The sequence below is a fragment of the Cyprinus carpio genome, chromosome A14 (genome assembly GCF_018340385.1).
Source record: "Cyprinus carpio isolate SPL01 chromosome A14, ASM1834038v1, whole genome shotgun sequence".
Lineage (NCBI taxonomy): Eukaryota > Metazoa > Chordata > Actinopteri > Cypriniformes > Cyprinidae > Cyprinus > Cyprinus carpio.
Window position 1 is genome coordinate 11608836 of NC_056585.1, and position 26797 is coordinate 11635632.

General features: G+C 37.3%; 5 protein-coding genes and 1 pseudogene across 7 annotated transcripts in view; 2 read left to right on the plus strand and 4 right to left on the minus strand.

Moving 5' to 3' along the window:
• Nucleotides 1-26797, minus strand: part of LOC122133921 (SH2 domain-containing protein 4A-like) — a 956524-nt gene that overhangs the window by 546331 nt on the left and 383396 nt on the right. The gene's annotated exons all lie outside the window — the stretch shown is intronic.
• Nucleotides 1-26797, minus strand: part of LOC109066939 (sorting nexin-25) — an 825452-nt gene that overhangs the window by 123383 nt on the left and 675272 nt on the right. The gene's annotated exons all lie outside the window — the stretch shown is intronic.
• LOC109102215 (heterogeneous nuclear ribonucleoprotein A/B-like) lies at nucleotides 97-4192 on the plus strand. Of its 2 annotated transcripts, XM_042770661.1 has the most exons (9): nucleotides 97-245; nucleotides 476-721; nucleotides 1067-1235; nucleotides 1316-1474; nucleotides 1620-1775; nucleotides 2013-2100; nucleotides 2845-3009; nucleotides 3111-3196; nucleotides 3456-4192. In XM_042770661.1, exons 2-8 carry the CDS (start codon nucleotides 504-506, stop codon nucleotides 3179-3181), a joined length of 1026 nt encoding a protein of 341 aa, XP_042626595.1. In that variant the 5' UTR covers nucleotides 97-245; nucleotides 476-503; the 3' UTR covers nucleotides 3182-3196; nucleotides 3456-4192. The 2 variants fall into 2 exon arrangements, with proteins under 2 accessions (XP_042626595.1, XP_042626596.1); XM_042770662.1 differs by lacking the exon at nucleotides 3111-3196.
• On the minus strand, nucleotides 3969-9029 carry LOC109102219 (eukaryotic translation initiation factor 4E binding protein 3, like). Its single transcript, XM_042770682.1, has 3 exons — nucleotides 8632-9029; nucleotides 6175-6348; nucleotides 3969-5847 (listed from the first exon to the last, which is right to left on the minus strand). The coding sequence occupies exons 1-3, from the start codon at nucleotides 8762-8764 to the stop codon at nucleotides 5816-5818; spliced, it is 339 nt and encodes a 112-aa protein (XP_042626616.1). The 5' UTR covers nucleotides 8765-9029; the 3' UTR covers nucleotides 3969-5815.
• On the plus strand, nucleotides 10110-18525 carry LOC109102721 (annotated as a pseudogene).
• Nucleotides 18605-26213, minus strand: LOC109102214 (RUN and FYVE domain-containing protein 1-like). Of its 2 annotated transcripts, XM_042770642.1 has the most exons (17): nucleotides 25926-26212; nucleotides 24401-24574; nucleotides 24152-24269; nucleotides 23961-24062; nucleotides 23710-23833; nucleotides 23566-23627; nucleotides 23292-23427; nucleotides 23074-23175; nucleotides 22701-22817; nucleotides 22115-22282; nucleotides 21927-22024; nucleotides 21604-21723; nucleotides 21010-21139; nucleotides 20810-20904; nucleotides 20422-20470; nucleotides 19775-19852; nucleotides 18605-19693 (listed from the first exon to the last, which is right to left on the minus strand). In XM_042770642.1, exons 1-17 carry the CDS (start codon nucleotides 26170-26172, stop codon nucleotides 19553-19555), a joined length of 2061 nt encoding a protein of 686 aa, XP_042626576.1. In that variant the 5' UTR covers nucleotides 26173-26212; the 3' UTR covers nucleotides 18605-19552. The 2 variants fall into 2 exon arrangements, with proteins under 2 accessions (XP_042626576.1, XP_042626577.1); XM_042770643.1 differs by lacking the exon at nucleotides 23074-23175 and having other exon boundaries at nucleotides 25926-26213.

Below are 26797 nucleotides of genomic sequence, written 5' to 3' on the forward strand. Positions count from 1 at the left end.
CCCACTCCACACGAAAGATCAGAACAGGCGCGTTTGGGGGAGGATTTCTGTGACGTCTAAGCGACACATTTGATTGGCCATTAGAATGATTGGCGTTAGAAGCCACCCAATTAAATACGCCCTCACTAAACTTCCTTTACCTTTCATCCAGTAATATAAAACCAACCGCTTGTCGGCGCAATAAGGAAGGGCCCACACCGCGGAAAGCATTCCACGGAGACTTTTCACTTGCTGCTGCTTTTACGGTAAAGTATTTACGTGAAAAATACGAATTTGTTAGCGTCCGTCTACGTATTAGTTGCGTTAACCCTTACATTTAATCAAAGTACAGTAGAGCTGTGCATTATCCTAAAATAGAAAGCGATATGTTTACATTTTTGTTGCGTATGAGAATGCGAGCGCCGCTTTTCAAAATGGTGGTTTTTATGCGTTACATAAGGCGCTTCCTTTCGTAACGATTTCACATACTCTGCAGTTTTAGGTTTTCACATTAAACTACCACCATGTCAGACGCCGAGCAGCAGTATATGGAAACCTCAGAAAACGGCCACGAGGACGACCTGAACGGAGCCGGGCAGTACGAGGAGGGCAACGGGGAAGCGCAGGCCGGAGCGCAGGGGGACGCCGGGGCCGACGACACGGCCGGGGACGAGGAAGACCCGCAAAATGGTTCGTCGGACGGGGGGCAGATTGATGCCAGCAAAGGAGAGGAAGATGCGGGGTATGTAAAAGTAACAGTTGTGCTGGATGCTCGGATGTAAAATCCTTTGTTCCGTCCCGTCTTTGTTGGCGCCATGTGTCTTTTGTAGGGGGATGGGTGCATTGGAGAATTGAACACGGAGCGGGTTTTTAAAATGCACTGTTGCACCTCTTAAATTGTTCCCTTAAGTAGACGTTTTTTTTGTGCGTGTATGCGCTTAATTAATACATATGTATTGTGTTGCAGTTTTTCCCGTTTATCAGTAGAAAGTGGGCTTTTTCAATTCAAGAAATGGGGAATTTGTGTAATCTGTGCTACCACGACCCCTCCTGGTCTTACTCCCGATTTTCTGCTTCGTTTCCTCAGGAAAATGTTTGTTGGGGGCCTCAGCTGGGACACGAGTAAAAAGGATCTTAAAGATTACTTCTCAAAATTTGGAGAGGTGACGGACTGCACCATCAAAATGGACCCCAACACTGGGCGATCAAGGGGATTTGGGTTTATTCTTTTTAAAGAGTCTGCCAGTGTAGATAAGGTGAGCTTTGGTTCTTAGGAAAAGCTGAAGTCTTGTGATTCTTCGATGGTTAACTAAATTGTTAATTTCTCTCTGCACAGGTTTTAGCACAAAAAGAGCACAGACTGGATGGACGGCAGATTGACCCCAAGAAGGCAATGGCAATGAAGAAAGAACCCGCTAAGAAGATATTTGTCGGCGGACTGAACCCTGAAACTACAGAAGAGAGGATCCGCGAGTATTTTGGTGCCTTTGGCGAGGTACTGGAGTGTTCCTTCTAGAGTTTGAATTTTTTTAAATTGTTTCAAGCAAGCTGAACAGAAAACTAAGACATGCGTAATCAAAGGTTTACATTGGAATAATACACATACACATTTTTTGACACGATGCTTTTTGCCATTGCAGATTGAGACTATTGAACTTCCAATGGACCCAAAGACAAATAAGAGGAGAGGGTTTGTCTTTATTACCTTCAAGGAAGAAGAGGATGTCAAGAAAGTTTTGGAAAAGAAATATCACAACGTCAGTGGAACCAAGGACATAAATGGAAAAGAAGGCCTCGTGAGTGTTTCCAGTGTGATGTTTACCTTGTTATTGATAGATGTGAGATCTTCAGGGATGTTGTTTGCTATTTGACATTGTACTAACCGTTTATACTTGACATGAATATAACATAAGATTTAATACAGTGTCCACAAGTCAGTGGTCTTACTTGGTTATTCATTTTAGCTGTAGTATTTTATGCAGATGGTCTGCTTTAATGCTTTAATGATCCATATTTTTATTATTTTTTTCCAGTGCGAGATTAAGATTGCGCAGCCAAAAGAAGTGTACCAGCAGCAGCAGTATGGAGGTCGTTTTGGAGGGAGAGGAAGGGGGCGTGGAGGTTAGTACCTCTGCATGCGGCTTTCCTGTTGGACCGTCTCATCCACCACTCAGACTTTAGGCTGCATTAGTCCGTGCAAAGTTTACCTAGATAAAGACTGCATGCTCATCAATTGTACAGAGATATGCATTAGAAAACAACAGAGTCAACCTTTTGTGTCTATATGAGTCGAATGCTGTCGGGTTAACTGAGGCAAGTCACTTATTTATTTAGAGCTTCACAAAATACAAATTGTTTTAAAGCTGCTTCATGCTAATTAACAGGAAGATAATAATCAGTGCTGGAAACTTGTTCAAATATGAGAAATTTAAATTCTGCCGTAAAGCACTGGAGTCCGGTCAGTGTTAGTTCAGCTGAGTAATTGTAAAGTTACTCAAATTATGAAACAGCTGTAAGCAGCTCTACAGAAGATATAATATTTAATATACTTATGACGAAGGCTAGTTTAAACATACTGGCGAATCTGAATTTCTAATAACTTAATAGAAGTATAAATATTTGCATCAGAATTTATATGTATTTACATGTAGAGATTTTAATCTATTTCATCTTGTGGATATGTGAAGTCTTCAGATTTAATCTCTTAAAAGCTTTGGCTGATCTCGGATCCGATTAATCTAAATCCATTCTAATGCCCCACAAAGCTTGAGTAGAGACCAATCACTTTATGGGTTTACAAGTTGCTCACAGATATCAGGGTATGTTACTGTCCCAGATGTTTAAAATTGGTTTTTGTTTTTGTAGGCCAGGGTCAGAACTGGAATCAGGGCTACAATAACTACTGGAATCAAGGCTACGGTAACCAGGGATATGGCTACGGCGGCCAGCAAGGTTACGGTGGATACGGAGGCTACGGCAACTATGATTACACAGGGGGCTACTACGGCTACGGCGGCGGATATGACTACAGTAAGCACTGATTGTTCCTGGGGTTTCCTCCCCGCCCCCCGTCAGGTTCTTATGAATGCAAGGGACTCAAGTTCCTTTCTCTGCTCTTCTTACCCCCCTAGACCAGGGCAATACAAGCTATGGAAAAACTCCAAGACGTGGGGCTCACCAGAGTAGCTACAAGCCATACTGATCATGTGTAGTGCAGGTATGAATTTTAATTTTTTTCCCACCACTCATGGTAAGGTTAATTTGGTTGTGTTGCTCCATTACCAATTCATCTACATTTACCCAGCTGAGCTATAAGGCAGATAGAGCGATCCGTTTCGGGGTGGGTTTTTACGGTCCAGTAGGGTTGTAGCAGTAGATCACGATAGGCCCCATCTCGTCACCTCATTATTATTCTTTACAAGTTAACCATTTACGTAGATTAATGAGGCTAAATCTCAGTATTTTCTCTTTTAAAGGTCGTAAAGCTACCGAGCAGGAACCAGCGGTCTGGTCACAGTGAACATTTGGGTCTTTTACTTTTGGAAGTTGGCAGAATCTGGACTTCTGCTTCATTTTGTACAGAAAACATAAGGAACTGGGGGGCGCAAATGTCACTTCACATTTGTTTTATAATTTTTTTTTTTTGTTTGTTTTTTTTTTTTCTTCCAGTTTGTGTCCTTTTTACATTTCCAGAGATGGAAGTGTTATTTTTTTACTGTACTTTTTGGTACCTTTTTGAATCTATTGTATTGTATGGTTGTATTTTACATCATGGCTGTGTCTACCACATCTAGGCTCAGAGCCCTCAAAATGCTTTCAAAATAAAAAGTTTTGATTAATTTTTCTTTAGTGTTTCTAGATTTATTTTTTTCCTTTGTCACCTTTGCTTTGTTTTGCAAAGCTGCATGGCTTCAAGGTGAGATGAAAAGGGATTTCCTACCGAATGTAAGCTTGTCCATTGAAATCTGTTAGTGGCAAGTCTTGGTGACCTTTTATTTTTATTTTTTTTTGTTTTGTTTTTTTTTTCTCTCTACTGTTTCAAAGGAGAGATCCTCTCATCTTGTTAGATATTTAAGAGTGGCTTTAATAGTGATTCAGCTATACCTCAAAACATACACAGGTAACTGTAACATGATTCTTTCTCGAAACACTGGATACACATTTCTCCAGTGTCTTGGACAAATTTCAAGAAATAAACTTGATTTTTAAGATGTCTAAGTCTTTTGCGTATCATTTGCATAATGAAGTTGTCTTAACCAATAAAATCTAGTTTGCATTTGAAGAAATTAGAACGTCTGTGATAAATGCATTATTACTGTACAAAGTGAAAGTAAAAACTTGGTTGTAAGGTTGGTTGGACAGGCATCTTTCAGTTCTGCTTTTTTAACTTTCTATTCTATTTAAAGCAACAGCAAATTTTTTTACGTTTTTCATTGAGCTGATATGTGCAGAGGACTTGGAGTGAGTTAAAACATTTTTAGAAAGGTGTCTAAAATTATGGCATGGTGTGTAGTAACAGTTTCTACCAGCAGAGGCCATGCTAACCAGCCTAACCTGTAGATATGTAGGGCATACACTACTGTTACAAAAGTTTGTCAAAAGTTTAAAGAAAGTAGTACTACTCTAAGGATGCATGTAATTGATTAAAGGTGACAGTAAAGACGTATAATAAAATGTATATTTCAATAAATGTTCTATTACAATTTCCACAAAAACAGTCAGCAAAACTGTTTTCAACGTTTATAAGAAATGTTTCTGAAGCATCAAATCAGCATAATTAGAAGGATTTCTGAAGGATCATGTGACACTGAAGCCTGGAGTAATAGATTACTTATTTTAGAATCTATTAAAATAACTTTTATTTTACAATACTGTTTCCTCTTTATCAAATAAATGCAGCATTGGTGCATAAAAGACTTAAGCAAAAACATTTAAAAAGAATATTACAAACCCCAAACTTTTAAACACATTTTGTTCTTTAAGTTAATTTGTGTCTTCTAGTGTTTTGCTCTAAGACAGTCATATTTACTTTATGACAAAATTTTTCATGTGGCCAATTTTTTGCTTCATATTTTAGCTTATAAATGTTGCTGCCTTGCAAGTTCTGACAATTCTTTCTGTAAATTCAAATCTAGTTTACAGAAGTAACATGCTTTTAGCAGTAGAGGGAAGTCCCCATGGTTTTTGTAGGCGAGTTATGCAAATTTGAAGCCCAAGATGTATAGCAGTATCCCAGTATGACATTTTCTAAAACTCTAAACAGATCAAATGACAAATATTTTTCTTTTCTTTCTTTTTTTCTTTTTTATTTCAATCAAAATAATAAAACCTGAGAAATCCAGACAAAAAATGAAACAAAAGGAAAACCCTGAGGGCACACAATGGTGTACATTTATATTCTGATCTGCTTTTTGAGGTGAAACACCAAACTTATGCAACAGACATGTATTTGGCATATGATCGATCTTTACCATTAAACAATCAACAATGTTTGTTGAGATATAAAGCTCAGAAATTAGAGATTTTGCCACGGATTTCCCCCGGCTCACACGTTATGCTACATTTTCTTAAAAAAAAAAAAAAAGTAGAAAGTGCCATATGTACAATAAAGAACTTTAAATCACTGCCACTTGAAAATGTTTTTTTTTTTCTTCTTTTTCTTCTGGCAAACGTCTATCAAATACTTTTAAACAAAAGAATAAGACACCCTTTGGCTGTTTAGCTCATTAAAAAGCCCTGTAATCTGGTGAATATGTGATGTCCGCTGATCGTGGGGTAAGCAGCAACATCCCGACAGATAAAATAAAGAATTCTCCACAGGAGGTAGATGAAAGACTCAGATGTCCATCTCAAACTGGTTGTCATCAGCTAAAAAAAAATAGAGATTGATTAGAGTGTTTCTTTGAGGTATTCTGGAAGCCCATTCCCACAACAAAATCAAAACAGTAATTGTGACTGTTATTTCACAATTATAACAACTTTTCCTTGCAATTGTGAGTTTATATCTTTTATATCACAGTTCTGAGTTTGTCTTGCAATTCTGACTTTGTCTCCCAAAAAAAAAAAACAGTACAGGATATACCAAAATAATGTGTTTCATGGGAAACCTGGGGGCTTAAAATGTCCTGGAAATGTTATCGCAGAACAGGTTTTCATTCTTTATTATTCTTTTTTTGGACTAGACAGCAATTTTACCTGCCAGATCCTTCTCCTCCTCCAACTCCTCTTTGAGTTCCTGCAGTTTGGACATTGGATGGTGTGAAGGAACGGTCACCCCAGGAATCTGGGGCAAACAACAGGGTGGGGTCCGAGCAATGGGAGAGTTCCTGCAGTCCAGGAGGAATTTTCTGTCATAAATGATCCGAGTTCCTAGAGGAGGGATAGAACGTATATTAAAGCAAACAATCAGATGGCTAGAAAACTATAGTTACATTCTAGGCTGCAGGGTGCAACGTGTTAGAAAAAAAATAAACTTAAGATTCCAGCCAAATGTTTTAGCAGTCAAAAACAAACGATAAAATGCGACTCTGAAGAGGATTTCTTGGGATTAAAACCAAAATGAACAGCAATTCTAATCTGTTTAACAAAACAAAAGAAAGCTAGAAGTTAACTTGATGTGCCACTCAACATGTCCACACTATCAGATTGTAAACAAAGACTGAAATGTTTCACATTTTGCATGTGAAAAGAAGTACTCATGAGGTGAACTGAACTGCAGGACTCAGCACCTCCCGTTTTAGTTCTAGGAAATTTGAGCACGTTTGCACATGAGCAAGCAGAGCCGAGACGTGAGGCACCACAATGTAACAGACGAGTGTTGTGAACATAGTGAACAAACCTGTGGAACTTAACTATCCCCAGTTAGGTTTGTTCTGATTTAAGAGCTGTTAAAGGTGCTATCTGCAGTCTGACATGCGCTAAACGTCGTGTCATTTCTGTTGTAGCTGAAGCTATACTCTACCCAGCAGTCCCACCAGTGGCTGAAAAACACGTTATGCAACCTTTCCTATTTAGTTCAGTGTGTTCTGGACAAAAGATGGCTGAGAGAGAAGGGGGAGGGGCAGGGTGTGGATGGAGGTGGTGACAGGGGTTGGACGAACAGTGGTCTGAACTGTGAGCTGCTCTGGTCAGTGGAATGCAAGGAGACCAACCCAACAGTTTAAGCAGGACTTTGTTCTGCTGAAGCATGCTTGTTCCCTCATTGCTCTTCAGCAAGTGTGCAATTTGTTTAGATTAAAGCATCAAATTTCACTCCCAATCATCAGAAAAAAAGGGAAATTATATTTTGCATTAAGAAAACAAAACTCACTTTTGGATTATTATTGGCATAATTGTGACATTGTGTTCATGTATTTGTTCTTTAAATAAACAGTACAACAAATACTACCTTGAGATGTATGAATTATTTTTTATTTATATATTTAAATATTTATTATATTTTGCATGTGTGTGTGTGTGTGGGGGGGGTGGGGGGGGGGGGTTGTAATTGTGACATTTTGGCACAATTTTTTTGCAAACTTCTCTATTTTTTTTAATGTTTTCCAGTAGACAGTACAATAAATACTACCATGTAGTGTATGAATTATTTATATACCGGTATTATATATCAACACAATGCAAAAAAAAATTTTCTTTCTTTATTTTGTTTGTGACAGGTTTAGTGAGCTATACTGTCATATATATGAATGCACATGTCTTTGATGTGTTATTTTGCTTTCTCCCCTGAGGGAGCCATGCATGATACAGTGGCCCCGATGAACCCATTTTCCCAAGCACATAGAGTTCTGTTATTCCTGAAATCCACAGCAGCTGTGAAGGAGGAGGGGTGTTTCTAAGAATTGCCTCCTCCTCTGCTGTGCTACAGTTACAGCCACATGCGAAAGATATACTAGTGAGGGACAAAGGAGATTGAGAAACGTGGGGTAGAGGGTCCTTCCCATTAAATAAAGGAGTCAACCATTTGTTTTTCACAAGATTAACTGCCTAGTATCATAAGGGAGCATGTAAGTTGCAAATCAGACATGCTACATAACAACAAGCATGGCAGTTGGACTATCTTGCTGCAGACGGTCTGCCGTAAATGATTAACTTGTTGTTCATAACAAAGGTTTGTGTAGCAACATGAATGTGAGACATTTCTTAAACACACTATATCTCAGATCATTACAGTTTGATAACATGAAAAGAGGTTTTAGTTTCAATGTAGTTTGTTAAAATGCACACCCACAATAAATACATAAATAAAAATTAACATGAAAATGAAAATACAGGGTCTTATTGCAAGTCAACCAATAAAGCAAAGGTTAAAATGTATTGCATCAGACTTTCATATTGCTTAAAATAGTCAAGATTGAGTGTGATTTAACACATGGGGAGTTCAACCAATAAGAAATGAGCTGCACTGGTTAAATCACAATCATACATGACTATCATCCTCCTGAGGTGACAGTAGAAGTTTTCTCTGCAAAAATAATAAAGATTAACAGGACAAAAACTTTTTTATTATTTTTTTTTTATTGAATTTGTGATTATTGATCATGTTAATGAACCTTAACCTTGTTGCTTAATTTGATGTACAATATCCATATAGTTTTTCCAAAAAAGCTAAAAACACATACACACTGTACACGCAGGACAGGCGCAGAGTCTTACCCCCTGGTGTGGTGGAGAAGAGCGTTCCTCCAGGGGTCTGGCTGTAGCAGTCTGGGAGCTGGGACCAGTCTTTGAGGTGCAGGACACGCGTGGGAATGGGGCAGCACTTGCTCTGCTGCGTGTTGGCGGACATCGTGGGTGAAATGCGCTCAAAACTATGTGCCACTGAACACGATGATATACAAGAGCTCTGAAAGCTTGCTTCTATCCCACACTCAGCGCAACAAAGTTTCAAACTACACACAACAAAAAACGACAAAGATATTTTTATCGTGCTGCGGACAGCGCTGGTCTCGTGATACTCGATGAAGAGAGTCTGTGTGTCTGTCTCTGTTTGTGTCTGTCTGTGTCTGGCCGCAGTGGAGCAGCCGAGCGCTGGGGGTGAGGGGCATTTAACAACAGCTCAGACTACGTGACTCGCCTCATGTGATAAACGCAAACGACACTTGAGCAACAAAAAAAGAAAACAGGCGGCGTAACATGCAGGGTTGCCAGATCTTTCAGGGAAATAGATTTGTTTTTGACAAATCTTCTGCCAAGGATCTGAATTTCCACGATACTGTACACAAACATGTATGGAAGCCAAGTTCCTCCTCATAAGAAAATTAATACATAGGCCTACATAAAAAAAAATAATAAAAAAAAATAAAAGTTATAATAAGTATGACATAAGTCTAAATCATCTGATAAAAAGGTATAAGATAGAAATAGAAATTATGAGATTCTTGGTAAAATATATGAAATACTTAGTCATAATTATATATAAATATTTGAGATTATGAGATATTAAGTCATAATTCAAATTAATAACCAAAACAACATACCAAAACAATATTTTAATATAATAATAATAATAATAATAATAATCAGAAACGTGCTTGCATAATTATAGTATACAACATAAAATAATAATAATAATAATAATAATAATAATAATAATAATAATAATAATAAAAGGTTAGCAAAAATATGTTAACCTTTATGAAAATGATGGAAAATTATTTTTGCCAACCTCAGGGGGTCAAGCTAATGTTATATGAGATGTTTATTATTATTATTATTATTATTATTATTATTATATTTTGTATTATTGCTATTTGGAACATGTCTAAACAGTTTGAAACTCAGTTTAAAAACAATTGACATGGTTGTAAATGTAGCCTTTATATTATATATTGTATATTTTTCAGAAAGCAAAGACAAAATATTATTCTAATCTTTTTTTAAGACCGTTTGAGTGAAATGCCAGGCAAATACGAATATAAACAGAAACTGTTAAATGTGTATCGAATAGGATTAGTCGTGTGTAAACAGTAACATAAGTTCCTGATAGCGAACGAACATCATGTACTAAAATAATATGGCACAATAAAGTTTAGGCATATTTGTGTCATATTGATTTAGAGCGCTGCAGTTTCACATCCCAAACAGCAGGTGTCGACAAACGCCTCTCTCAGTTTCGGAATCCGCCGCCTTCGATCTGAGAAGAGCTCCGTTTATATCGCCCGCTCAAAGGCGAACACAGTACAGCTTCTCGTGTTTTATTATTAATCTAGTTATTGTAGACATATATAAGAAGCTGTATGGTAAAATACTATATTAAGGGGTAAAGAAGTCACGTCTCTTTGCCTCGGTTGAGTAGACGAAGCGTCTTTGGGGGGCTTATCAGAAGGTATGTGGTTCAGCTAGCTCGCTAAGCTATCAGTCTCCTCTCCTCAGTTATGCAAAAGAGTTTCCCTCATTTATTATGTAAATAACTCTTTACCTTTCGCATAGAGCATTATTTTACACTTAAAGGGATTTTCCTGTTTTTTCTTCTTCTCGTTTTGACTGAATAGAGAATGAATAGGGAATGTTTAGGTGCATAATTGATTGGATTAGCGTTTAAATAATAGTTGGCCCTGTTATGTATTCATTTATTTTATTTTTTTTGGATGGGCATTTTGCTTTATATGTTTCATGTCTGGGGTAGTTTACCATGCATGCAGTGGTGCTTCATTTGAGATGCAGATGAGTGCCTAGAATTAAGATAATTAGAAAACAACTACTAGTTTCTGTGTTATACTATTATAGAGTCACTTATTCTATATATTGTGTTTAAACAGAGTTGTTTCCAGCATGGTGGATGGAGAGGGTTTTGTGGTGAGAGTCAGAGGATTACCCTGGTCCTGTTCTGTTGATGAAGTTCAGAGGTTTTTCTCAGGTAAAAACAAAACAAAAAAAAGCCTCTGCTTAAATCATTTCCCCTTAGATATTATTCCTTGCTTTACTAATTCTAGCCAAATTTCATCACAGACTGCAAAATTGCAAACAATGGGACAAGCATACACTTCACATACACACGGGAAGGGCGACCAAGTGGAGAGGCGTTTGTCGAGTTTGAATCAGAAGAAGACCTTAAAATTGCAGTGAAGAAAGATCGTGAAACCATGGGCCACCGTTATGTAGAAGGTGGGCAGCTGCTTTTGCCTTAGTTTGGATCCTTAAAGAATAATTCACCCAAAAATAAAAATTTGCTGAAAATGTATGCACACACAGGCCATCCTTGTAGATGAGTTTGTTTCTTCATCAGAACAGATTTGGAGAAATGTAGCATTACATCACTTGCTCCCCAATGGATCCTCTGCAGTGAATGGGTGCCGTCAGAATGAGAGTCCAAACAGCTGATATAAACATCACAATAATCCATATGAATACAGTCCATCAATAAAAGTCATGTGAAGTGCAAAACCTTGTGTTTTCAAAATCGACATCAACATATTTGTTTAGAACTGTTTCGTACTGTTTTCACTTCTAAATCGTACTTGATCTGTGCATATTTCTCTCCTGATTCAGACAAGGTAGAAGCAACGGTTTGAAGTTAAACATGTCTTTGATGGGTTTGTTTCGCAGCTTTTCACTTCACAAGGTGTTAAATGATGGACTCGAGTTGTGTGGATTATTGTGATGTTTTTATCAGCTGTTTGGACTCATTCTAACATTTCATTTCCTGCAGAGGATCCACTGGTGAGCAAGTGATGTAATGTCTCCAAATCTGATGAAGAAACAAACTCATCTACATCATGGACTATTTCTATTTCAATACTATTTCTTCAATAATAAAAGTTGAAATGCTGATCGATCACATGTGCTTTCAGTATTCAAATCCAATAGTGTTGAGATGGACTGGGTTCTGAAGCACACCGGACCGAACTGCCCGGACACAGGAGGGGACGGCCTGGTTAGGCTTCGCGGTCTGCCGTTTGGATGCAGCAAGGAGGAAATTGTTCAATTTTTTGCAGGTATGTCCGATAGGAATTTCGAAATGCCCTATTTACTCAAAATTAAACAGTATTCCAACATTTAGATAAGGTTTATATTAGTTCATCGGATCATCATTTGCACATAAACAAGCTTTGAACATTTAAATCAAAGTGCTCAGTTTCAGTCATTTAATCTTTAAAATTAGGAATAGTTGAATTGTATTGAATCTTAAGAATTGGACAATCCAGAAGGAACAATATGGGTCGCTTTTTATCCAGCTTTGTCCTTTTATGTAAATATTAGAATTTGTACTTTCTTTCTTTCTTTTTTTTTTTTTTTATTTAAACTGCCTCAGCCCTTTTTGTATTTTTTTTTATATACATAAAACAGGTACACAACAATCTAGGTAATTTTTGGGGCTTACCAAACAAACAAGAGATGGGTTGAGACAGACGCTCAAGAGGCATTTGATTTAAGTGACCCCTCTTTTTCTTGCACAAAACTATCTTTAAATTGTGCCAGAAAAGGTTCAAGTGTATTGCGGCCCCATTTGGTATGTTTATGCATTTTACATAAAGAGAAACCCATAGAGTAATATAAAGTCTTGTTAATGGGCTTGTGACTTAATTTGTCCCCCACTGGGGTTATCTGTCCTTGGGTTGAAGGGTTGGAAATCGTGCCAAATGGGATAACATTGCCGGTGGACTTCCAGGGGAGGAGTACGGGGGAGGCCTTCGTGCAGTTTGCTTCACAGGATATAGCCGAAAAGGCTCTAAAGAAACACAAGGAAAGAATAGGGCACAGGTGGGGATGGCTGGTTGGTTGCCTGGATACGTTGCTTTTCTTATGGTGTTCACCTCAATAAATCATCCACTGCAGAAATGGCAAGATATGACCACAGATGATTTGACGGCAAACAAAAAACAAGGAAAATGAAGTCCAGTAGCCTTAAGATTATGTGTTATTAGTGCTGAGTGAGCCATTGAGCTGCACTGTGTAGATTTAAAGGGATAACTGAATATGGACACTTTTGAGACAGTTTAGTGAATTTTTACTCTTAACTGTCCTTTACTGTCCTTTGAGCATTCAAATCATTTTGGGTTGTAATGGGCAGTTATATCAGGCAGACATATAAGGTGCGGTAGAATTTCTGCAGAATTATGCAGGCAAAAATACTGGTGCGACAAAATTTTTTTCTTGGGTGCACCCAAATTTTCGACCGCATCGCATTTAACACCACAGTTTTACAAGTTCACTTTTTTTAAAAAATCGCTATTCATAGGCAATATTGACAATATTGACTCCTTACTATTTCCCCCTGTCACATTTATGGTAATTACTTTTGCCGGTGATTTGCGGGAAGCTTGAGCCTATTGCGTGTCTCTGAACGGAGAACTGTTCAGCTGCGCTGCTGCTGCGGGACACTAAACACCGTCAAGCCACTCTTGAAATATAAAAGTAAGGAGAAGCCTAAAACAGGCGTGAGGCCTGGCCTGCGTCTGAACTATGACGTGAAAATTATCGAGGGGCGTAAAAAAGTCGGGGTCCGTTGGGCTCAGGCTGAAATGCAGGGCTCTAGTGTCTGTTGTCGAACCACAGGGAGACTTTCAGAGTCGCTGAGACTTTTTTTTCTTTTTTTTTTTTTTTCCTCAAATGCCTGGTCGCACCGGTGCGGCCTCTGATTTTTTTTTTTAGTCGCACCATTGAGAAATTAGGTCACACTCTTGAGCACTGATTTCTTATTATTTGCGATGTTTGACATAAACCCTTCCCTGCTTCCCGGCTTGTCACGTGGCCACTCAGCACTAAGTCTTATGCAATAGGAATATCTCAGTTTTTCTACCATTTTGAAGTTTTCAGATCACGAGGACCCAGTTAAACAGGTAATACAAAGTTAGCCCTAACAGTCTGAAGTGCCTTGCTAGCAGAGAACGAAAGCAGTGTTTCAGTCGAATAAGACCCAGACCACAGTAACACATTGCCAACTGCCTTCGGGTGACCATAAGAAAAGTTCTTCATAATGAAGGGTTGAATGAAACTAAATATATTTACGGGTTCTTCATTCTCTGTCTCTCTCTGTCTCTTTTTTTTCGGAAGCTGTTACGTAACGTCACTGAACGGAGACGCTGACTGTTAATCAGTGTCATCCCAGACTCATTCTTACTAAGGGTGTCTGTTCATTAGACACATTTTCAGATACAGCCCTTATTTATACTGCACGCAGGAATGCCTTTTCTCTTGCTGGTAAACCCTGGTGCCATTACTCTGCAATTTCGTCCTTAGGTATATAGAGATCTTCAAGAGCAGCCGTGCGGAAGTGCGCACACATTATGAACCCCAGCGTAAGGTCATGGCCATGCAGAGACCGGGCCCCTACGACAGACCTGGAGGTGGCCGCGGCTACAACAGCATGGGCAGAGGAGTCTCCTTTGAGAGAATGAGACGTGGAGGCTACGGTGGAGGTAAAGTATTTTGGGTTGTTATTAGCATTGCTACAAATGCTATCGATAGAGATTAATAATATTTAACTTTGAACTTTACTTTGATACATCTCACTACTGTTCAGAAGTTTGGGGTTTTGGATTGAAGTTTGCAGTATGGTCTTTTTCTAAAATATTTTATTCTTACCAAGTCTGCATTTATTTGGACAATAAAAACAGTAAAATTGTGAAACATTATTACAAATGTAAGTAATTGTTGTCTGTTTGAATATTGTAATTCATTCCCGTGAAAAAGCTGAATTTTCAGCATCATGCTCCAGTCTTCAGTGTCACATGATCCTTCAGAATTCATTGTAATATGCTGATTTGTTAAGAAATGTTTGTTGAAATGTTGAAAATATTTTTGTGAAAGCCGTGATACATTTTTTTTTTCAGGATTCTTTAATGATTTATAAGTATTTTATAAAAATATACAAGAAAGTCTTTATGAAAGTCCTTATAAAAGTGTTTTCTGTAACTTTTGATGAGGTAATTCCTTTCTGAATAAAAGTATAAATAAAAATAAAAAGATCTTGCTTACTCCTGATTACTTTTTGTGAATATGATGCATTTTTTTTTTCAGGGTTATGTGATTGACAAAGTTAAAAAGAACATTTGCTGTCATTTTTGATCGATTTAATACATCCTTGCTGAATTAAAGTATCTTTTTTAAAAACATTTTAAAAAAGTTCCCTTAACTTTTGAGTGGTAGTGTGTATATAAAGAAAAATAAAGACACTATGCCACTCGGTTGAAATAGTTACAAAACAATAGTTGCAGATTTGGACTGCTAACTGAATGGATGTAGGTTCAAACCTCATGATTTTCCAGACTTTCCTTGGAATAATGCCACTTTAGATTAGAAACCCTCTGCTAAATGAAGAATAAAGGAACTTCGTTTTATAGCATTATTTTACTCTGCTTCCTGTTGACATTCTTGTGCACAGTTAAGTCAAACAGACAGTGAAAGACTTATCAGGCAGAATATAGTTTTTTTCATAACTTGATCTTGTTCTTATTTGCCTCAAAGATGGTCGTTATGGAGACAGCGGCTCCTCCTTTCAAGCACAACGGGACATTGTGTGCACATGAGAGGCCTTCCGTACAGAGCCACTGAGACTGACATATACAATGTGAGTCCTTATACAGAAAAATGTGTTTATTTCAAGTCTGTGTACTTTTATTGATTAATAAAAAGTTTTTATTTGATTACATAGCATCCTATTTAATGTCCTGTGTTCTTCTCTAGTTCTTTTCTCCACTGAACCCAGTGCGTGTTCATCTGGAGATCGGTCCTGATGGAAGAGTAACAGGCGAGGCGGATGTAGAGTTTGCTACACATGAGGACGCTGTGGCAGCCATGTCGAAGGACAAAGCCAACATGCGTAAGTGTTACAGGGAGTTTTACATTAATACTGAATGATTTTCATTAAAGGGATTGTTCATCCACAAATTACAATTCTGCTGTTTGGTTACCCACATATTTTAAAAGACCTTCTTTTGTGTCAGCAGAAATTCATAAAGGTTTTGAACAACTTCAGGTTGAGTAAATGATGAGAGAATTCATTTTTGAGTGAACTGTCCCTTTAAATTCCATCCTATTAATTGGTCTTGAATGTCTGCATTTTTCTGTTGAATGAAACTGAACCTTAATAAAACACTTTGGTTGTGATAGATGATATTCTGGAGCCTAACTGACAGCACTAAAGGCCTGTTCACACCAAGGACAGTAACTGTAACAAAGAAGTTTTGAATTATATCGTTGGAATCACTTTCAAAGCAACTTTTCAAGCTAATGAATAATGAAAACATTGATAGCCAATCAGAATCCACTTAGCATTTAAACCGGCAGACAACAAAACTGCGGCATGTGTTTATAATAAACATAATGTTATCGTCTGTTGGTGTGGACACTAAATAAATATAGTTATCATTCTTTGTCTGAATGGGCTTTTATTCTCCTGCAGAGCACCGTTATGTGGAGCTGTTCCTAAACTCCACGGCAGGGGGCGGAAGTGGAGGATATGGTGGCCAAATGATGGGCAGTATGGGTAAGACCTCTCCTTCAGACATGAGTAACTCTTACTGAGCAGCTATCTTAAATGCGTAATTGTTGCTCTCCAGGAAACCAGTCGTCATATGGACACAGCAGCCAACAGATGGGGTCTGGCTACAGCGGTGGTTATGGTAACCAGAGTGGCATGGGGGGCTACAGTGACTACAGTGAGTGTCAGCTCTTCCGTAGCTCTGCTAGGCAGTTCCCTGCCAAATCCTATCACCCTTGGACCCTTAGGTGTTGCTGTTTTAATGCCTGATTAAAAAGCCTTTCGTGCTATCCTGTTGTAGCTGATCAGGTAACTACAATCACAGTTAAACAGTACCTCAAAGGCAATAATATAATTTTAATAAAGTTTGTCTAGATTTTACATTGACTACATAGTATCTTTCCATTGTGCTAACTAAAATTGAATAAATGTGTATCTTTCAACATCGTGATCTTCACATATTTAACAGAGAGCACGATTCAGTGAAGGTTGCATGTAAAATGCATAGGTTAAGTTGATGGTTAGTTTATTAACCAAAACAAAGACATTACCATTTTATATATGACACAGTCTCTGTCCCAATTCAGGGGCTGCATTCTTTGAAGTCTGTGAAGGCCAAACCAAGTATTGTTTAAATCGGACAGTCTAGCCAATGGTGGATTGCTCTTCTTGCTTAGCAACTGAGACAGACAGCTGCTGTTGTAGACAAGAGGCAATCATGTTTGTACTAGACTTTTTTGAAAGATTTGACACCATCTAAATATGTTCTCCTTAGTCCATTTATGTACATAATAAAAAGTATAAATTATCTATAGAATTGTTTCTTAGTGAGAAATCTGTGATAGTGTGGGCCGTGACGGATCCATCTGTTGCATCCTGGGGAACAGCAGATGCATTTTGAGGCTGTATGTCTTCATCACCACACTGTATTCTGTCTTGAAATGCAGCCTTCAAAGAATACAGCCTCTGAATTAGGAAATTACAATTTGTACACAGGATGTGTAATTAAATAATTTTTAATTCTGTATTTGCATTACTGTAAGCATAGGTTTAGGGTTGGGGTAGGTGTACGTGTAAATAAAGCATAATCTGAGCATTTTTGTCGTATTGTACTACCTACTGTTTCAATGGGCGGTAGCAAAATCTGACAGGGTTGCACAAATCATCAGAACACCGGGCCTCGAGAGTCACAGTGTAAGTGGTGATTCCGCACTGAGAACTCCCTGGTCCTAAAATGTGTATTTCTCCCTCCTGTCAGGTAATCAGGGCGGAATGGGGAGCAGTTACTACGGCGGAGGGAGCCGCGGGTCCATGGGAATGAATGGCCACAACAGCGGCATGGGGGGAGGCTGGGGGATGTAGCCTCCAGGCCTTTCAGAGCTTTATAACCTTCATTTGAACAGTGTCCTATTTGATTTGTTTTTTCTTTGTTCCTTGCTCCCTTCTAAGTTGTGTTTGGATCTGTACACAGGCAAACTTCTTTTTCCCTTTTGACATGGTTGAAAAAAACTAGAAGTAGTAATTTATGTTAGAGAAACTCTTTATTTGCTGAAATGTGACAGCCCTTGTTTCACACTGGAGAGGTGCCTGTAAATCTGTTTTTACCTTAGAGTATTAAAGAGGTGTTTTTGTTTCCTCACAACAGGGCCCTATGGGCAAACTTAAAGCCTTTCGTACAGCTTGACGTCTTTGCACGTGGAGGTTTCACTCTGTCAGTGATTGTAGCATCATATCTTAAACTTTTCACTGCAAAGGTGTTTTGCATGTACTTAAAGGAGTAGTTCACTTCCAGAACAAAAATGTACATATTATGTACTCACCCCCTTGTCATCTAAGATGTTCATGTCTTTCTTTCTTCAGTCGTATATGGAGATAATTCCTGAAATGTTTTCCTCAAAAAACAATTTCTTTAGACTAAAGAAAGAAAGACATCTTGGATGACAAGGTGGTGAGTACATTATCTGTACATTTTTGTTCTGGAAGTGAACTAATTTAATGCTTAATCTAGGCCTATAGCTGAAAGAGAGTGTTTAAGTTTAGGGAAAAAAAAGATTTTTTTATTATTTTAAAGCATGGTGGGAAGTTGACAGGTTTCATTTAGATGCATGTAACTTTGCATTTGTTTTTTTTTTCCCATGCAATGTATCACCTGTGGTTTCAGATTAGTGGACAAATTGTCTGATTCCTCATGGTTTCACAGATGGATTAATAATTTGAGGCAGTGTTTATTAAACCATACACAATTCTATAAAATCTTCAGCAACTTCATTACAGCTTTATGAACAGAACAGGAGACAAAAGAGGGGACAACACAGGAAACTGTCATACAATCTAAAATAGACATTTTGTATTCAGAGAGCCTTAAAAAGTTTTATAAAAAATGTTTGTTTTCTGACTGGCATGAGAAAAAAAGGTTTTGCATACTATAAATGTAATTTTAACTTTGAACAACGAAAATTCATTTACAGACTTTTGAGCCTCATTCATGGTATTAGCAGAACAAACATGTTCATAAAACCATTGTTGTTCAATTCAATACAAGTAAGAATGGTTATATGAATGATCAACATTTTCTTGACTAATTCCCATATCTACTAACTTCATACAGGAACTGGTCCCACTTTTTGACCGCTGATAGTGGTATATTTTTGTATGACATGCACAGATTAAATGCACAAACACATACACACAAAATTAGTGATAATTTGTGATAAAGATTACAATTCAACAATGCCATGTCTCCTTAAAAATTAAAATTGAACACTTATCAGAATTTACAAAATCACTACAAATTTAATTCGGTCCTATTTTGACAAGGCAAAGACCAAAAAGCATGAAGAGTTTTGGAATATGAATCCTCTGCATTCACTCTTGATTAACCCCTGAAAGGCTTATACGTGTAAGTGCTCTCCCTATAATGGAGACTATCATTATAAATACAATCATATTAATGTTAGTTTCTAAATATCCTAGCATTTTCCTGTCAAAGAAACTTTGCATATGATTTTGCAACAATCAAAGGTTTTGGTCAAACGGAAGCCAGCGTTGCCACAAGAAATGTTTGTTAAAGTGTTAAAAACAGAGATTGAGAGTTTGATTAATACAATTGGCCTGTAGTTTCACACACATGATCAGCAGATATGTTGAGTGCTGTCAGGATCTGATGGAGCTCCTCTGGAGCAGAAGGGAGTGGCAGATGTCACATACGCGGACAGGTCTGGGGTACGAGGGCAGAGCCAGCTCATTACTGGAGCAGCTGTTGCAGTAGATGTCTCCACAGTTCCTGCAATGGTGCTTCAAACAGAAAAACGAGTAGAGTTACTTGCCAAAGGACTGAGATGTAGTGACTGACTGACAGAGTGGAGCATCACTCACTTTCCTCCGAGAGATTGAGAATTCTTTTTGGCACTGCTTGCACCGTGTAGCTTCATCGTCTTTTAGCCAGGCATGACCCTGGAAAACAGAGAAGACAATCAGAATTATTATCAAAAAATCAATCATTAATAGTAATAGTTATGTTATATATCTATGTGTATATATATATATATATATATATATATATATATATATATATATATATATATATATATAGATACTAAACGTTACATATTACTAGAAAAAAATACAGATACCTTTATTCCGTAAGGATGCATTAAATTGATCAAAAGTGACAGTAAAGTCAATTATATATATATATATATATATATATATATATATATATATATATTTTTGAAATATTTCTGTCAAAAAAGAAAGCTGACAGGCTGGATTCATAAAGGAAATTTACAATATTACATACTGCAATTTTTTTGAAATATTTCTGTCTATTTTATTAATAAAAAAAATAACAAAATATTCATCAACCACCATTATGAAGAAAAAACATAACAACTTACGACAACTAACAAAAAAAAAAAAAAAAAAAAAAAAAAAACGGAAACCTTGGCAAGCAATACTTTGAAGGGATCTTTAGATTTGCAGTGCAAATAGACACAAAAAAGGTCACTTATGAAGCGTTTTACCTTCAAGGCTTTGTTGACCTCTTTGAAGTCCTCCATCTTGAGTTTGGATCTGAAAGCAGCATTTTATTTCAAGACATCTAGTCTGTGATATCAAGTCACATTTATTCATATAACACTTTATACAATACAGTTTCAAAACAGTAGTAATGCTGCAAAGTTCTTCAATTATAAAATCAACATTTTCAGCTGTATAGACGTTCTAAAAGGACAATAGCATTATTAATCAGCTGAAGTCAGTTCAGTGTGGATTCAATTCAGTTCAAAAAGACTGTCAATGTTGCAGAGTTCAACAATTACGATACAAACTCATTTCAACTACAAGCAGCTCTACAGAAGGCAACTTTCATTATCCAGAAATATCAGAAGAATGAGAGTGGAGTTGTCTTACTGGCTGAGATGAAGGCCCATCTCCTGTAGAGCCTGCTCCTGCTCCTCACACAGCTGCTGGAGCTGCTTCTTCTCCTGTCGAAGATCAAGCAGCTCCTGTGGAAACAAAGGTAGATCAAAGCAGTAGTTTACTAACACCATAATACAAAAACTTCTGACTGTACTGGTTAGTTTTCTGGCTGAAGCAGCAGTATATCTGACCATCTGCAGACCCTGCAGCTGCTGGAGTTGTGTGCGCAGCTCTGCGCTGTTGTCCTGTTCTCTGTGTAGCTCCCTCTGCATGTTCTGCCGCTGCTCTTTCTCCGTGCTAAGCTCCGACTCCAGGCCTGCCCTGAAAAGAGAACAGCAACAACACTAATGCAGGATGAGATTTCTAAAGGGATGATAACAGTAATCATAAACCTGAATCAAATACTTCAGTTGGTTTCATTTTTAAAGAGATAATTCACAAAACAATTTAAATTCTGTCATCATTTACGCTCTCCACTTGTTCCAAACCTGTATGAGTTTCTTTTGCTGAACACACAAGAAGCTATTTTTTAATAATGTAAGTTTACAGTAGCCAATGACTTCGATTATATATATTTTTTTTTTCCATAACATGGAAGTCAACTGTTCGGTTACCAACACTCTTCAAAATATAATTTTTTGTGTGTCCAACAGCTGAAAGAAATGCATACATGTTTGGAACAAGTATGAGAACTGATGCCAAAATGTACATTTTGGGGTGTATTACCCCTTCAAAGTATCTACGACAGCAAACTTAGCGCTTTCTAGAAGCCTGATTTGCATTACCTGAGTGTGTCGAGGTCAGTGAGACGCTTCTGCAGAGCGTTCACTTTCCCTTTCATCTCCGATCTCAGCTCATTCTGGCTTTCATCCGTGTTTTTGCGCACATTTTCTGAATTTTGAAGCCTACGGTGCAAATATTCATGTTTATTAGGTTTATAAATAGTATGTATCATTTCATACATCTCTATGATCTTCATGTTGTTTCAAACCTGTATGACTTATTTCGCCTACATTCTTCCAAAGACCATAAGGAAAAAAAAGTCATACAGGTTTGAGTAAATGATCAATTATTTTGGGTGAATTATTCCTTGAAAACGTTCTGGCACCTCTGCTCTAGTTCCTTCATGGCTGCTTCCATCTGAATCATCTTCTTTTCCAGTCGTTCCATGTCCTCCTCTTTTTTCTGGGCCACTCGGTCAGACTCTTGTGGGTTAAAACGACAAGACTTAAGTTTCATTTGGTTACAGGTAATCCTATTCCAGTAACACGTTGTACCGATAATCAGATGTAACACCTGTGCCTTGTTGAACATCTGTAAGTTGAGATTCTTGACTTGATCTAGTTGTTGTCGCAGTGCGACCAGCGTGTCTTGTTTCTCATGAGTGTCCTTTTCCAGGAGTTTCATGGCAACCTCCATTTCCTGCTTCAAACCGATCTGCAGCTCCAGCTCCTTTTGCAGCTCCTGATTTGCCAGCAGTTCATGCAGATATATTGACTGGCTCCATAAAATACTACATTTAAATGAATGCATTCTGTCTGAAAATTCTGTCATCATTTACTCAACCTCAAGTTGTTCCAAACCTCTAGGAGTTTCTTTCTATGAACATAAAAGAAGATATTTTGAAGAATGTGGTTAACCAAACAGCGTCTGGACCCCACTGACTTCCATACATTTTTTTTTTCATACTATGGAAGTAAATTAGGACCAGCAACTGTTTGTTACCCACATTCTTCTAAACATCTTTTGTTGTTTAACAGAAGAAAGAATCAACATGAGGGCGAGTATATTTTCTTGTTTGGGTGAACTATCCCTTTAATGATATGCAATACAAAATTGAAAATTATTTTACATTTAGAGCGGAATTGTTTTACATTCTTACCTGCCGGATTCTTTTCTCTTCCTTGTACTGCTTCCAAACTACACTGTACATTTCATCCAAACCCTGCCGTGTCTGTCGATATGTTTCTAGCTCTAACTGGCTATCTTGCAGAGTCACCTAAAAGCAATCCAAAGTGTGTAAAATTTTGTTTAGTAAAAAAAAAACTTTATTTGGGAAAGACAAAATACTGCATGGTTTTATTTATTAGTAGTGAACCAACAGCCAGACCTATGTTTGGCCATTTTAGTGTCTTGGCTTTAGATGTTCCAAAATTCTTCTAGCAAATTTTCCAGTGAATAGTGAATGCAGATTTTTTTAAATTATTACATACAGATCGTTTTTTATGATACAATATTTCTGTTGCAAATCCCACCTCCTCTTTCCTCTGACTAGTTTGGAGAATATGTGCATTTTCTTGTTTAAGTTGTTCCTGCTCTTCACGCAGAGCGTTGATTCTGTCTGTGGCTGCTGTAAGCTATACAAAAGACATCAGATAACTATGTTTTCCCATTTTTAATAATGTGCATGATTTATAAACAAGAAATTAAAATCTGCAAAATATAAGGTCATAATAAAGTCCATCAAAATCACCTCCTCGATGAGTTTGCTGTTGGTCTTCTCCAGTGAGTCCATCTTGGCCTGAAGATCCGTCACGGTGCAGCTCAGATGCCGGTTCAGTTCTTCTATGTAGTGCTTCTGGTCAAGAATGGCTGTCATTTTTGAATCACTGTCAGCAGTTACAGAATCAGAAAAAGGCAAAATTACTAAACTAGTTCATAACAAAATAACTGTCTTCTAATACTTGTTTCTAGCCATGTACTTAGTGATTCAATGCTCGATCTTTGCTAAATGATCACACACTCACTCTTGTGTGGTCTCAGTTGCTTGAGGATCCTTTAGATACATTGAGAAGTCAATGACGCCCACCTGCAGAAACAAAAACACTGTGTTTAGCATCACTGTCAAAGAGCACATCTGATAATGTGGTTTGGATGTCTATATTATTCACCTGGGAATCCAGATCCTCTCCTTTCACACACAGATTGGCATCGATCAAATTCAGACCCACCAGCATCCCTACGATCACAGCCCCCTCCTCCTCCATTATAAGAGCCCCAGGCTCATAAAACTCCCTGAATTTACATTGTGAAGCCCAGAATTCAATAGCACTACAGTATTGCATTTTGTACGATATTAAACAAATTCTGTAGAGGAGTCTAAATATTAAAGATCATTTTTCTGTAATTTAATTGCTCTTACCCAAGAAGCTCTCTTCTATTTATAAGCTCTTTCATGTAGTCTGCAATTTTTTTCTGCATTAGAGCCAGATGCAGCCACGCTCGAGCTCGCCCGAGGCCTGTCCTGAAACAACACAGAACCTCATGAAGACCAAATCATTACACTGTTTCAAAATATTATATCCAAGACAAATGCCTTCGAAGGGAACCTACTTGATTCCAGGCATATCCCGCACACTGGTGGAAATGTCAGCTGACTCGGGGCACAGTTTCTCTATCAACTCCAGAGGGGCCCAGATAGACTTGTTCTGACCAATGAAAGTCTTCCTCACTGCACAGGAGGAGAGACATACACATGCAGGCCATAAAATGGGTTAATTTCACAAATCTGGTCATGAATATCTAGGTTTTACACTCCAAAATCAAAACAAATAAATGAGAAATTATTCCCTGACATCTCACCTTTTAACCCATGTTTTAGGCAGTGCTCCAGAACTACAAAGAACTGCTGCAGAGGTGGATATTCAGAGTCTAGCGTGCGGCCGAGACTGAGGGAGGACTGGATCAGAACCTTAATGCTGAGCTTCATCATGCTGAGGAGGTTCGACCTCTCCACCACCATGGGATCCTTCACAGCTGGACAACACAGATGCATGAACACAAACACTTACTGTGGCATCTGCAGGACTAATCAGCTCACTGACACTTAGTGTAACTGTGAGTCAGTGTAATTAAGTGTAAATGCAAAACAATGACTTAAATATTATGGTAACTTAGAATAACGAATAAAGAATCTTAAAATTGACTTGAGGGGAAGAGAAAGTTCCTGCTGGAGAAAAAAATATTCAGAGTCAGGAAGCAGGTGCATTATTCATTTCATGTATGCTGTAATGGTATACACTTCAATTATATCACATATTGGAATTATACCACAAAATAAGCCAAAGATGTAGGTTATATACATCTAATATACATATAATACGCTATATAATTTTTACTCGTGCAGTTTCATATTTCTCATCAAGAAAATACACATGCAATTATTATTTTTTCATGTCAAGCATGACAGGGGTTTTCAAACTGAGGTCCTGACCCCCAGTGAGATGCAAGGGAGAGCTGGGGGTCCATGGAAAAGTTTAGAAAAAATAAAATAAAATAAACATCGAATTAAACTAAATAAATACATTAAAAATATCAACAAATACAATAAACTACACTTTTTATTTTTATTTTTATGAAATAAAAATAAGAATTACACAATTTAAAAGCCGATTAAAACTGAGTAAATAAGTAATAAAAATAATTAAGTTATTATAAATATATTAAATACTGAATAATTAAAAAATAGATTTAAATAATACATAGCCAAATATAATAAGGTGAAAAAAGTTATAATGGAACAAAAACTAAATACTTATCACACAATATACAGCACATATTTTTATTTTAATATTAATGGGTATCAGACCAAAACTGGGTATTTATTCATAGATGCAGTAGCTGGCATCTAAAAGACTGCATGCGATATCTGTAGTTTCACACGGGGCTATTTAAGTAAACAGCAAAAAAAAAAAAAAAAAAAAAAAAAAAAAATACACACCTTCCATTATACATTCGTGCCGATATATATATATATATATATATATATATATATAAAAGTTGATTTAAAACTTTATGGTAAAAATACACACCTTCCATTATACATTCGTGCCGATCTGAACGAGAAATTTTCATTCTGATTTTAAAAAAGTTCACGTCCATGAAATACCAATTTATGTTGTCGGTGCAGGACCCAAAAAACTACTGTGTACGTATATTTATATACAATATGTTACGGCAATACCATGATACCATTTCCAACAATATGACAATATCGTTGCACTTTTTGTTTATTCTGATATTGACTACTTATCTTAGTAGTAGGGCGCAGTCAGTTAACTTTCTTCTCCCTATATTAATATATTAGAGTGATGAGCAGGTGTCATACCTGCTGTCTTCAGGGGATCAGAGGTGTGTTGTGATGTGTCAGATCCCTTTAACCCCGCGCTGCTCAGCGTCTCCGTCGCTTTACGAGCAAACGACAAAATCGGCGCCGACCAAGAGCTGTCTGCCCGTTTGTCCTTCTGGACCTCGTCGGCCACATCATTTTGCCCAGGTTCCGTAGCTTCTGTTTCTTCTTCTTTTGCAGGAACGTCTTCGCATTCAACTTTCGCGTTCGGATCCTCGTCCGCCATGTTTACTTTTCAAAACATGTGACTCGAGACCAGAGCAATCGGTTTTGATCGCCTAGGGGAGATAAATCGATCGGCGATCGAACAGGATTATTTCAATTTATTACATTAATTTACATTAAATACATTAGAATTAGATGTAAAACGTAAAAAAAAGAAAAAAATATATTATACAGAAAAAAAATGTATACAAAAAAAATCATTAAGAATTGACAAATATTAAAAATAGATTGAAAAACGTACCCATACACGGACAGACATATTTTAAACATTTTAAAGTTTTAATTTCTGTGTGCATTTTGGTTGGACTCTCTCTGTAAGAGTTTCATGTTTCCACTAGATGGCAGTAACGAACGCTGTTTTGCTTATTTAAAAGGTGAAACATTGACCATATGCTGTTTTGATGCTTACTGTTCGATATGTTGTATATCAAAAACCAGGGAAAGACTTCTCTGATGTAAAGTATTTTTTTTTAGGATTTTAGAAGACAACTTGAGTGTTAAAAAAAATACTTTTTGTGATGCATTATCAAAAGACACTACACTATGTGTGATTATGAAGAATGCAATCGTGGTTAAGGATGTCAAGGATTAAAAATAATTAAGGGTAGCCTAACTGATTTGTTAGA

Bases quoted from the DNA above. Each gene is read 5' to 3' on its own strand.
- LOC109102215 (XM_042770661.1), top strand. From the start codon at position 504: ATGTCAGACGCCGAGCAGCAGTATATGGAAACCTCAGAAAACGGCCAC. The intron at 722-1,066 runs GTATGTAAAAGT...TCGTTTCCTCAG, and splicing joins AAAGGAGAGGAAGATGCGGG to GAAAATGTTTGTTGGGGGCC. The intron at 1,475-1,619 runs GTACTGGAGTGT...TTGCCATTGCAG, and splicing joins ATTTTGGTGCCTTTGGCGAG to ATTGAGACTATTGAACTTCC.
- LOC109102219 (XM_042770682.1), bottom strand. From the start codon at position 8,764: ATGTCCGCCAACACGCAGCAGAGCAAGTGCTGCCCCATTCCCACGCGT. The intron at 6,349-8,631 runs GTAAGACTCTGC...TCCCTCCTCTAG, and splicing joins CTTCTCCACCACACCAGGGG to GAACTCGGATCATTTATGAC. The intron at 5,848-6,174 runs GTAAAATTGCTG...ATTTTTTTTTAG, and splicing joins GGAGGAGAAGGATCTGGCAG to CTGATGACAACCAGTTTGAG.
- LOC109102214 (XM_042770642.1), bottom strand. From the start codon at position 26,172: ATGGCGGACGAGGATCCGAACGCGAAAGTTGAATGCGAAGACGTTCCT. The intron at 20,471-20,809 runs GTAAGACAACTC...TGCTGCTTTCAG, and splicing joins ATGGGCCTTCATCTCAGCCA to ATCCAAACTCAAGATGGAGG. The intron at 19,694-19,774 runs GTGAGTGATGCT...TTCTGTTTGAAG, and splicing joins TCTCAATCTCTCGGAGGAAA to CACCATTGCAGGAACTGTGG.